Source organism: Larimichthys crocea, chromosome X (assembly GCF_000972845.2).
Source record: "Larimichthys crocea isolate SSNF chromosome X, L_crocea_2.0, whole genome shotgun sequence".
NCBI lineage: Eukaryota > Metazoa > Chordata > Actinopteri > Sciaenidae > Larimichthys > Larimichthys crocea.
The window spans coordinates 21,491,279-21,503,863 of NC_040020.1; the positions used below are offsets into that span (position 1 = coordinate 21,491,279).

At 42.9% G+C, this 12,585-nt stretch overlaps 1 protein-coding gene across 1 annotated transcript; it reads left to right on the forward strand.

The window, feature by feature from the left end:
* The first annotated feature begins 6,783 nt into the window (after nucleotides 1-6,783).
* Nucleotides 6,784-11,679, forward strand: dusp6 (dual specificity phosphatase 6). Its single transcript, XM_027283332.1, has 3 exons — nucleotides 6,784-7,802; nucleotides 8,092-8,526; nucleotides 9,979-11,679. Exons 1-3 carry the CDS (start codon nucleotides 7,400-7,402, stop codon nucleotides 10,290-10,292), a joined length of 1,152 nt encoding a protein of 383 aa, XP_027139133.1. The 5' UTR covers nucleotides 6,784-7,399; the 3' UTR covers nucleotides 10,293-11,679.
* The last annotated feature ends 906 nt before the right edge of the window (nucleotides 11,680-12,585 follow it).

Here is a 12,585-nt window from a genome sequence, read left to right on the forward strand (position 1 = left end):
GAACATAAAAGTTTCGGATAACCTGTAATACAAAATATAATTGCCTTATTGTACATATAATCAACTTGGAAATGATATCTATTTGTTGCATTTTTTGACCCTATTCACCTGTAGTGTGTCCTCTTAAAATATGATCTGGATTACTCTGGATTTTCTAATGTGATACATGTTGATATTTGAGACTTTATTCAACAAAAAGGAAGCCATAAATGTACTTTTTATGTGTGTGGTGTATGTGCTGAGTGAGACATTTTACCACTGGTACACAGTCAATGTTCCGAAAGCTAAAATACATATATATATATTTGGAAGCTTGTTGGCTTACACATCCTCTGATAATGATATCTCATGCCAGTGTACTTGTATATATATATATTATCTGAAAAAAATAGCATGACCTGTATTCTGTCAGCATTGTGATTAGATCTAAATGTGCAAGCCATTTAGGCAGACTTTTGACTGACTTTTCCAGAAAAGTGGTGCATCCAAACTCAAGGGTGATTTTACTTTATATTTACTGACTTTTCCTTTGCTGAGGTCAGATGCGTCTGTACTGTAGCTGTAGCATCATTCAGCAGAAAGAGACAGAGTCAGCTGACTTTGAACTTATCAGGCAGATTTTTAATAAGAATGTTGTCGAACTGTACAGATGTCATTCACACCTGGCTGAGTTCCGATCACAGCACGTGCCCACATCATCTCAACATGTGACTTACCTCATCTGACTGCATTCTGAATGCAACTTGCACACACTTATTCCAGATAAGCCACATACAGATGACACACCAGGTGTAAATGGAGTCTAAAAGAACAAAGTTTATGATGTTTTTTCTGTTGTTTGTTTTATCACGCCGTCCATCACTGCTCATACTAAATACCCAGTTCCTCTTTTAAACACAAACACACAAACAGACTTCCTTTGCATCATGTGCTAACTTTAGGATTTTGCAACGCAGTGATGTCTGCAGACACTCTCTCATTGTCTGCTTCCATCTGTCTGGCTGTCCGTTCGCACACAATAAATTCCGTGATAAGTCACGCTCACTTCCTGAATATGTGTTATATGCAGACATTATCACCCACAAACACACAGACAGGTCTAGCTCCAGACCTGATTAGTGCATGTGGTGAGTCTTTGTTTGAGGACAAAGGATTTCCCCGTCTGAGACGAGCAGCCGGTGGCAAAGAAACAAGGAGGAGGACAAGATTAGCTGCTGAATGAGAAGAGAGGGTGGGGTCGGAGGGAAAAGATGGAGAGTATGAAACTGCTTCAGCTCAGTTTCGGCTTACAGACTTAAAAAACGTGTTTTACTGACTGACAATGTGGTTTTAAAAAAGCGCAGACGGAGCACACACGATCCGACACTTTGGTTTTTGTTAACCTAAAAACTATTTCAGACTGGAGTCTAACCAGCAGTTATGAACCAGAGCTAATGGAGAGGTGGCTCTGACCTTTTAAACTCCCTGCTTTTGGTCATATGGTAACTGAAAGTCATTCTACTCACTCGTCTTCAATCATTCAGTCAATCATTAAGTCAGTCAATATGGAAATGTGAAGCGATTGAAATGTAAATGTGGAGAGACAGGATAAAAAATGGAAATGAAAAGGTGGAACCTTTTAAGAAACTGAAGCATTACAGGAGAAAAACACACATTTCTTTGTGTTCTTTCCTTTGAGACACCTGTCACAAATTCAGGTGTTAGACAGAGTTACAGTAAAAACAAAAACGAAAACAATAAAGACCAGCAACACAACATATCAGACATGAAATCCAGTGTGTATGTCTGCAGGAAATGAATGGTGAGGAACAAAGAGAGGAAGAAAGTCTGGGGTTTTCCAGGAGTAGGATACAAAGGAATTAGAACCAAACAAGGCAACAGTAAACATGTCAACAGATGATCATACCAGAGAAATGAACAAATGATCCTGTAAACTATTTTTTAAAAATGACGTCGAGTTTGACAACCACCAAAAGAAGTTTTTTGATAAATTGACCTAATTCTCTGAAGCGCTGTACACTCAATGATTTGACTTCCTCGCCACTTAAACATGAAGACTCTCTCAGGCAGATCAATAATTTGATTACCAAATCTAAAAATTCCCCACGTTAGTTTTGCGCTATCAGCAAAATGTGAAATAGGCAGCGTCTGCGGCTTTTAAGTCGTGTAGTTACTTTTTTACTGCCAAACACAGTTGACACACTTCTTCATAACAGAATCGTCATCTCTGACCCGCCGTGTGAATGTCTGTGTTACCAGCACAGCTAATGACAAAGTTTGGGAGTTTCCATCGACCTATTTCTCCATTTCTGTGGCCTGGTGACTGCACGGGTGTAAAATAACAATTTCGCTAATTAACTGCATTTTAGATTTGTAGAGACATGTACGACCTTTGACCTAACCAGTCGTCGCAGGCTTATAGCTTGTTTTGAACATCTCAACGTGCTTTCTCATAATTTTTAGGGACAATGTGACTTAAGTTCTTATTTCTGTCACCCCCAAATCTTCTAAGATTGCTAATTTTGACCAATAAAGACTTTATGTACATTTTATCAGATACATTCACAACCTAAAATAGAAGTTCAACTCTCACAGAGACTACTGTTTTTCTTTGTTAATCTGTAGAATTAATGAGCCATGTTCAAATCTTATTAAGATCTTGTCTGTGATGCTCAAATTTCTTGTTTGACTACCAAAAGACAAAAATGCAAAACTTCTTTTTTTCTGTTTTGACATTTTAGTGCGGATGAAAACCTTCCTCTCTGCTCGAGAGGATGCGAGTCGTTCTCACGTGTCAACTGTGTTTTCAGATGAATGCAGACACATTAGGACACTTCACACCTCCATCAGGGTGATCAGAGCAAGTTTGAATGTTGCGGCGACACGTCGCAACACGCAGAATTTCCACATTTGGACAACAATAAGTGGTTTCTGAGATTTAATGTACGGAGACTGATCGCAGATGTCATGGCGAGCACAAAAGAGGGAGGCGAAGATGAAACAGAAAAGACTGAGAGATGAAGATAAAGAGCGGGCCAATGGCAAAAAAAAAGAAGCAGAAGAAGAATAGGGCGAGCAGCAGGGAGGAGGTGGTAATGACGGAGGGGGGCGTTTGCTGGTGAAAGAGAGCAGAATTCATTTGAAGGTGAATAGAAACAGCTTGGCTCCATTCAGAGGGACTTCTGTCACACTGGGGGAAGGTGGTGGTGGTGGGGTTCCACCGGGGGCCAAAGGGCCAACGTCGGGGCCGCTGCACACTTCATATGCTAACACACCATAGAGACACTGGCAGGGATGCAACACAAACACACACACACACACACACACACACACACACACACACACACACACACAGACATGCTAGTGATGTGTGATGAAACAGACTGCTGGGTGAGAGGGAGTCGTCTGCTTTTAGTGTGTGTGTGAAAGAGAAACATGTTTATGTAACTCTGTGTGTTTTTCTCACCTAATACTTCATTATATTTACAGGCCTTCAGCCAAAACTCTGGTTTACAGATACATGATGACAGCTCCATTATGAAAGGAGCTCCCTCCTGATCACAGATACATAAAAACACAACTGCTGAAGTTTAATCAAAGGTCTGTGTGCTGCCGAATTGAAAAGAATCATATGACTTTTGGTGGAATTTAATATCCCACGCTTTGTTCAAACACACAACACAGTTTGAAAATGGTTTGAAGTTGGTGCGTATCAGTGAGCAAAAACATCAGTTTGAGTTTGTGCAGATGGATCAAATATTACTATGAAGTGCAGGAAACATCATGATTTTGTCCGCACCGCTGCTGATGTGTCTGCTGAACATCTTTTTGGTCACTTATTGTATTCTGGTCTGGATAGCTGACCCATAAAAAAAACATTGTAAAAATGTCCATTAATGCAGTTTCATTCACTGAGACAAAAACACCTTAGGCTATATGTCATCATCCAGCGTTACTGATGGAGTATAAATAAATGATCAGCCATCATTTTCCCACTCTCCACTGTGGTTCTGTCTCTAAACGGCTAAAGGATCATTCTGTATCAGCTCGGTCAAAGTCTGTAATGATAAGTCTGCAGAGTGTTTCAGAGGATGTTGTCAGTTAATTGATAAAGTCCTCCTTCACGCTGATGTTATCTCGTTACAGAGCTGTTGGTGTCCGGGGTGTGAGACAGACAGGATGCAGCAAAGGAATAAGGCCCGTTGTCAAAACCCGTTTGGACAGAAACAATCACGAGAGGTTTTAAAAGAAATCAACACTCACTGTTAGAGATATTGTTTACAAGAAGCCGCTGTGGAAGTTACCTTTGCTGTCAGTTAAGGGCACACTGTTTGATCTATCTGCTGTATGAGCTGCTGTTTAATGCAAAGCACATATAATGTAGATGTGTCCACTTTGCAGCCCATACCCACTCAATGCTGTATGTTCTGAAAAACATCATTTATAGCATATTCAGTACATTACACTTTAAGGTACTTTTTATGTGACATTCACAATAAAATACTGTATATGTGCACATTAATTTTCACAGGAATATTATACTTCAAGTTCAAAAAAATCACACATTTGAACCATTAGTAAACAAATTATTTTTAACTTATACAATTTTCCACCTTCCTTCCATATCTGAAATACAGACTGTTCATTCCTCCATACATGACAGATTAAGAAAACAGGCTCATTCAAACACGTTTGGATAAATGTGTGGCCCTATTAGTTTCACCTGATTTATAATTTCCATGATATTCCAGTAGGATTGATGGATTGATATATAAACGTATGTGGAATGTGAAGTTCTTGAGATTTTAACATGAATTCAGAATGTCTAGACGTAGTTAATATAAATATCAGATTAAGACGTTTAATGGTGAAAAACACTAACACACCTCAACTCATTTTTGCACGTGTGATGCAGCTACAGATCCAAATTCACTGCTCTTATCTGACGAAGGTGTTGTCCCACAGTATGACGCTGATTGGACCTCCTGAGTGCGGACAGGTCATAATAAATCAACAGGTCATCCATTAAAAGCCTTGTGTGCGTTTACAGTTGGCTGCATGAGACGCAGATGGCGATTAAAAAACACACACAAGCGGTGCGAATGCTCCTTTTGTTTACTGTGCAAATGTATTTAGTTTGGGTGTGGAGGCCATTAACGGGCCGATGGGAAGCTGTCATCCTCCCCCCCTGATGACTCTGTGTGGACCGATTCTTCGTGACTGGCCTGCGTGAAGGACGTGGAGATGCCAGAGATCCGGGAAGATGGTGTGAAATGATCACAACACTTCCGACGCCAAAGTGAACACCACTGACAAACACAGAGTTTATACACGTGTCCTTAGGAAAATGAAATCCTGTAATAATGTATAAACGTTATAACTACATATCCCATAAGATGTAATAATAATAATAATAATAATAATAATAATAATAATAATAATAATAATAATAATAATAACAATAACAATAATAATAATAAATGCTGCAAATGTTCGAATAAAACATTTGCTTATGATCTTTCTAAAGAGCAGCATTACAGGAATCTGAAAGTGCCTCTGGTGTGTCTAGTTGGTGAGAGAACGAGAGGCAGAGAGGGTGACACACCGATATACCACCACCCACACAAACGACCCTCTTCAGTCCAGTGAAGGCTGCACAGACAGAAATAGCTCCGGTGCTGTTGTGCGCTCACAATGTCACAGAGCAGTGTTATCCAACCGTGTTTATTTCAGATGCTGTAGATTAGAAAGGTGAGCAGAGACACTTGAATGTAGGGTTACATAAAGTAAAATAAATAAATAAATATTACTCACTCGTGGTTATTTTGTCATAATATTCCAGTAGAGATGTATTATTTATTCGAGCTTTATGATGAATACATCTATTTGGAATGTTGAGATTTAGGTGGTGTGATTTCATAATTCAGAATACATAGAGGCTAGTAGAAATGTTATGTAATCCAAATCTAGTGTTTCATAACAACATAAAGTGACATAAAGTGACATATGAGGGATCACTGATGATAAATAAAGATGAAGATAAATGAAATGATCTATTGAGAGTTTCAGTCAAAGATTCTGAAGCTGGAGAGCATGGCACTGACCTGGCACTATAGTTGTTGTTTGGCTGACATCTGACCTGCTAGGATGGAAAAAGCAATGAGAGTTTCTCAATAAGTCTGTGCAAGCTTTTCAAAATGTACCAAAATTCTGATTTTATCGCCAAGTAGGTTTCACAATTTGTCTGGGTGCATTGGTGCATAACAAACATGCAGAACAAATATAAGGAAGATCAAATAAATACAGAAAGAAAATACTAAAAGATATAAATAGTTCGGTTCTTGTTTTTATTTAGTCAAAATCATAAAATATGTTGGGTTTTTTTTGTGATTCATAAGACATCTTAATGAAAATACTGAACAAGATCTTTGTTGAAGTGTCACTACAACTTTCTCAAAGTTCATTGCAGGTCTGTATTATTAGCTATAGCTCAATACCTAGCACTCTCATTTGATACTCTTCCCCTTTCTCTCTCTCTTTAGTCTGCGTAAAGGCCACTCTCCCTCCCTCCCTCCCTCCCTCTCTTCCTTCCTTCTCCCTGCAGTTCTTCTGTTTGTTTGCACTCACTTGATCCGGAGCGGAAATTCCTCTCCGTTTTTGTGAATGACAAACTCATTAACAATTCATCAACACGGGCCGCTCCATCCGGCCCCCGTTTCCAAGGCGACCGCCGCAAGGTCTTCTCTGATTGGTCGGCCGACGTAATGTATCCAATGAAACGCCTCCCGATTGTAGCCATTCAGCAGCCTGGCGCCGCAGAGAGCACATCGAGCCAGAGCCTGCAGAGAGTCTATTCACACCGCAGACAAGAAGAAGGGGGGAACAGGCGGCATCCGCAGGCACAAAACATACGTGCGTGATCTGCGTGGCTCACATCTAGAGATACCTCTCACCTTTACAGCACATTTCTACTCTGGATCTCCAGAAAGCAGCACAGAGGAGATCGTGCTCGGAGCCGCGGAGTTATATAAAAGGAAGCGTCAGCCTCGTCGCAGGGCTGGTGTGACTCATTGATAAATAACACAGGCGCTCCGGACAGATGCATGAATGACTGCTCGTGGAGGCAACCCGCAGTACGGAGATCTGTGAAGGGAACCCGCGTGCCAAAGCGCACGGACCACTGAAGGACGTCCAGACTGAGAATTTATTTGTCTGATTTTGCTTTTTATTTTATTTTTTACCTCTCAGTCTCTGTCTGAGGGGCCTGAAAGCAGCGGACTAAAGAAGAAACCCCAGACTGATTTTTTTTGGGTTGCTTTCTTCCCGCTGCAGCCAAGAAACCTCCAGCTCTCCAAACCTCGCTTCTTCAAATCATTTAATTTGATACTCCTGCCTATAAATGCTTGACAAGCTCAAGCCCGTCGTCCAGCTCGACTCGGTAATGGCGATCAGTAAGACGGTGGGCTGGCTCCGGGAGCAGCTGGAGACGCGCAGGGACGGCCTGCTTGTGATGGACTGCCGGGCCCAGGAGCTCTACGAGTCTTCGCACGTCGACACGGCCATCAACGTGGCCATACCGAGCCTCATGCTGCGCCGGCTCAAGAAGGGCAACCTGCCCGTGCGGTCTCTGCTCTCCAACGGAGAGGACCGGGAGAAGTTTGCGCGCCGATGCAAGACCGACACCATCGTGCTGTACGACGAGTACAGCCGGGAGTGGAACGAGAATGTGGACGGTGGTTCCGTGTTGGGTTTACTGCTGAGAAGGATGAAGGATGAAGGCTACAAGGCCTATTATCTGGAGGGTGAGTGCGGTTCATTCACATTTTAGGGCCCCGCGGCCGCTGCTGTTCATTCACACCCGCAGATTATTGCGCAGCGTCGGAGGGGAGGCGCTTTAGTTGGCATTTCATGTGAAATCTTATCAGTTGTTGTTAAAACATAGCTCAACTCCTGAATGGGTAGACTATTTACTCTGTCTTAAAGAAAAACACAATGATGTGAAGCTGTATTTAAAGCAGCTGATTACAAGTTACAAAGATTTTTTTTGCACACGAGCTCAGTTATTCATAAGATCTGTGTCACATCTTCCAGGTGGCTTCAGTAAATTCCAGGCAGAGTATCCAGCTCTGTGCGAAACCAACCTGGACGGCTCTTCCAACAGCAGCTCCCCTACCGCCCAGGTGTTGGGCCTCGGCGGGCTGCGCATCAGCTCCGACTCCTCAGACATCGAGTCAGACATTGACCGAGACCCGAGCAGCGCCACAGACTCGGACGGCAGCCCCCTGTCCAACCCGCAGCCATCCTTCCCGGTGGAGATCCTGCCGCACCTCTACCTAGGCTGCGCCAAGGACTCCACCAACCTGGACGTGCTGGAGGAGTACGGCATCAAATACATCCTGAACGTGACTCCCAATCTCCCCAACCTCTTTGAGAACGCAGGGGAGTTTAAGTACAAGCAGATCCCCATCTCGGATCACTGGAGCCAGAATCTCTCTCAGTTCTTCCCCGAGGCCATCAGCTTTATTGGTAAGTAATCCTGCAGAGCTGAAAACACACTGCAGCTTATTCCCCTGCTGTAAACTATCTGCCTCAGGAAACTGTGATGTTTACATATTTCACTCACTTTTATGACTGCAAATAATAATTATTCTCATTATTGATTAATCTCCAAATTATAGTTTTTGCCCAAGGTGGGTCACCTTCAACAGCTCGAAACTCAACACATGACGTTACAATGACATTAAAGGAAAGAAAAGCAGCAAACTGTCACATTTGAGAAACAGGAACCAGCTTGTCAACTGATTATTTGACTAATCAACAGCTCTTCACTTGCCGACCTTATGTGATTGTTATGAATGCATGCAGACAAAGTGAAGGGGCAGAACCAGATAGTCATGGACATAATCTTATTAATGTGATATATCTTATCACTGCTAGGAAGTTCTTATGTTCTTACTGTGCAATTGAGATTAGATGAGGTGTCCCTGGCTGTGATCTTATCAGTCAATCAGGCAGGGACACACAGAGCGGGCAGATTAAGGCCATTGTGTTGAGGCAGAAGGGAATACAAGTCTGCCTCTAATGGTGCGCAGGCTAAAATGCACTGTGTACAAAGGATTTGACTTCAATGGAAGACATCCTGGCCTATCTCTTGTCCTGGGGTTTGTGTAATTGCAGCACAAAGGGCGACGTTGAAACAGGAGAATGGGGAGAGTGAAGAAGGGGAGGGCAGTAATTCGAGTGCAACAGGAAGGAAGTGGCATTGAAAGTAATCTAGGACATGGCATTGTACCCCCCTCGCTCCCCCCCTCCACTCCTTCCTCCCTCCACATTACAAAAGGAGCCATTTACAGGCCCTGTTGACATCCTGTTTGCCTTGACAGGGTGCCCTTATGACTCCTACGTTTACACGCCCAAATGGCACCATTGTCGGAGTAACCCTGGCGAGCGGAAGAATGGTTTAATAGACCGTAATAGTCAATTTCCCAGCCGGTTACTCTAGGCCAAAAAAACTAAAGAATGTTGGGCTCTGTTTATGTGCGCTACTGCCGCAGTCCCTGTTTGTTGACTGACACGCCTGGGAGATAGCCGGGATAATAACTTCCGCTGCTCTCCCTGGACCTGCTCCAACTTCCAACACAGCTTGACTTAAATGTCACAGATGTTTATCACAAGTTTTGTTCTGTCTGTGCATGAAAGGGGCAGCACCAGAGTGCCTAAAATGTGAAAATAATGCCCCTGAAAGTGTCGAAAATGCCAGACTTTAACTGTTTCACTGAGGATTTGTTGCTTTTCTTTTCTATACAATGATACAATATTATTGAGTTTTGGGCTGTTGGACAAAACAAGCAAAATTAAGATACCAACATGAATTAATCTAACTGTTAATCTTGAACACAAACTATTGTATTGCTCCAAATCTCTTGTGCACTTCTGGAAGAGGTCTATAACATTCCCACCCTTTTCTCTTTCTATCAGATGAAGCTCGAGGCCAGAAGTGCGGCGTCCTGGTCCACTGCTTGGCCGGCATCAGTCGCTCAGTGACAGTAACAGTGGCCTACCTGATGCAGAAACTGAACCTGTCCATGAATGACGCCTATGACATTGTCAAGATGAAAAAATCCAACATCTCACCCAATTTCAACTTCATGGGCCAGCTCCTGGACTTTGAGCGCACACTGGGCCTGAAGAGCCCATGCGATAATCGCATTGCACCGCCAAGCCAGCAGCTCTACTTCACCACCCCGACCAACCACAACGTCTTCCAGCTGGACCCTCTGGAGTCCACGTGAGGTCAGCTGTCAACACACCTCTTCTTTCCGGAGGTTTCATGGGCCTCCTGTTGGAAACGCTGCAAAAAGTTTCTCTTTTTTCCGTCGTCTGCCGTGGAACCTGGCTCTTATTGACAGCTGGTTTGAGGCGACTGCTGCTGAACGTGGTTACTGGAGGGCCAACGCTGTCTGGCCAAGACGCAGCTGCTGTTGACTGAATGAGGAGAGACAGTAAAAGAGACAGAAACAGAGACAGTCATTTAAAGAGTGCAGATACTTTGTTCAATCTTATATCACTGTCGGACTCCTGACGTCTTTTCTCTCTTTTTGTCCTTGTATCTGAGGAAACAGCTGTATGTTATGCTTAAAAGCTCCTGGGCTGGTGTGCCAAAGAGACATGATTGTTCAAACTGGCCAGATCTGAAGATGAAACTGTTTTTTTATGTTCGTTTTGGGGTCTAGCACTGGTTCCCCCAAGACATCAAGGTGCGCCGTCTCCTTTGTCTTCTGTGAAGACTTGCCTGTGTGGGGTTGAAGCACCCCAGCTTTAAATGGCACACAATATACTGGACTCAATTTTACATTTGTGGAGTCTTTTCAAACATTTATACATTGTGTATATATCTTAATATAAAAGACAATACAGTAAAAGCCTTGCTCTAGTATATACCCTTTGCAACAAGTGGGTACTGAAGATTCTTTGTTTCATATTCTACTTTTATGTAAGCAAACAAATTGCATATTGATCAGTATGTTTAAGTTGATTATGCCAAAAATCAAGTAGGCTTTCTAAGAATTGTGCAAAAATGTGTACATGTGTAATATATTTGATAATCGCTTTACGTGTGAATACAGCCACGGGCCTTGTTTTTGCACCCACCCTCTCACAAATCAAAGTCACCTTGGTTGTTGTTGCCTTACTTTTGCGTGCAGGTGGTTTTTCTTGCATTAGCCTTCAGAGAAATTCACCAAATCTCTCAACTCTACAGAATGCCAGAGTTAAATTTTAATCTTCCCACAAAAAGTCAATCAAATCTTGAACTGTTTTCACAGCAGTTTTTAATTTGGCACCACATAAAAAGGTAGCGTACGATTGAGTCATGGCCAACGTGTCGTCTGGATGTCTGAAGGTTAATGTGAGTAATCCCCATATGTGCACAAGGGTTAAAAGTCTTTGACACGTGGACAAAGTAGGAGGCTTTGCTCACCTCGCCTCTTCAGGGAAAACGCTGTGAAATGCAGTTTTTATTTGTCAAGATGAAAGAAAAAGTGTGTTGCCCCTCAACGGAGAAGGCCCCTTTACAGAGGAACACCATCTTGGTAACCTCTGCCAACCCCCTCCACACTCCTCTCTTACGAATGTAAAGAAAAGATAAGTTATTAATAAATTGCTATTTTGTCTACAGTTTCTGCTCTCCATGCCTGTTTTTCCATTGACATACGTAATTTGTCTGTATCCACAGTAACATGTTTGTAGTGTCTCCTCACCCACAGTACAGTTGAGTGTTAACCAGCAGGCCGTGTCACGACAACAAAACCAGTTGCCGTGAATCGTGAGGCTGTTCAAAGCCTCTTGCTATTCATTAACTCTAGCACTCGACACATCTCCCACTTAAATTTCCAGTTCAGAATTAGCATGTCCTGTCACATGATGCTTGTGTAACAAAGTGCAGTGCACACTCTGTCCTCGACGGCAATCATTCACAAAGTGCAAAATGCTACTCAACAGGTACAAAGTGATTCCAGTCACGCTGTAAACAGCCCAACTGGTTTTTCCAGGTGCTGCTTTGCGGCAAGGGCTTTGGGTTCACACAAACACACCTTCTGGCACTTTCTGAAGGTGGAGCTTGCGCATTGAGCCATTAAAGGAAGCTGAAAGTACCTAGATATGGTGTTATTTGATAGCAAGCGAAGCAGTGTGTACCTGTTAAGGCCTGGAGGCGCAGGAGAAGACGATCCCCAAAGGCACAGGAAAGGGAGGTGGAGCGGTGTGTTCTCATGCGAGCAGCAACTTGCTTCACAGCTCAGCAGAGACCGGCCTGTTCTGCACCATCATTCCCACACATGCTGATCACCACCAACAGCATAGTGTGAGTGTGACTGGAGTCTGGGGACAGGGACAAGCAAAGCAACTAAATAAATTAAAGTTAACAGACAAATGGGCATCAATTGATTATAACAGGATTTTCAAAGAGCGACTACCATGCAGCACTTTTTGTCTGCTACGATCCTGATGTGTACAGCATGTATGTGCTTGCAATGGAGTTAAGTCCTTTAACAGAAGTAAAGAGTGTGTCAACACAAACAGCAGCTT

What these genes read in the sequence shown, in the direction of transcription:
- dusp6 (XM_027283332.1), top strand. Translation starts at nt 7,400, where the DNA reads ATGCTTGACAAGCTCAAGCCCGTCGTCCAGCTCGACTCGGTAATGGCG. An exon ending in CAAGGCCTATTATCTGGAGG is followed by an intron (nt 7,803 to 8,091) that starts GTGAGTGCGGTT and finishes CACATCTTCCAG; the next exon opens with GTGGCTTCAGTAAATTCCAG. An exon ending in CGAGGCCATCAGCTTTATTG is followed by an intron (nt 8,527 to 9,978) that starts GTAAGTAATCCT and finishes TCTTTCTATCAG; the next exon opens with ATGAAGCTCGAGGCCAGAAG.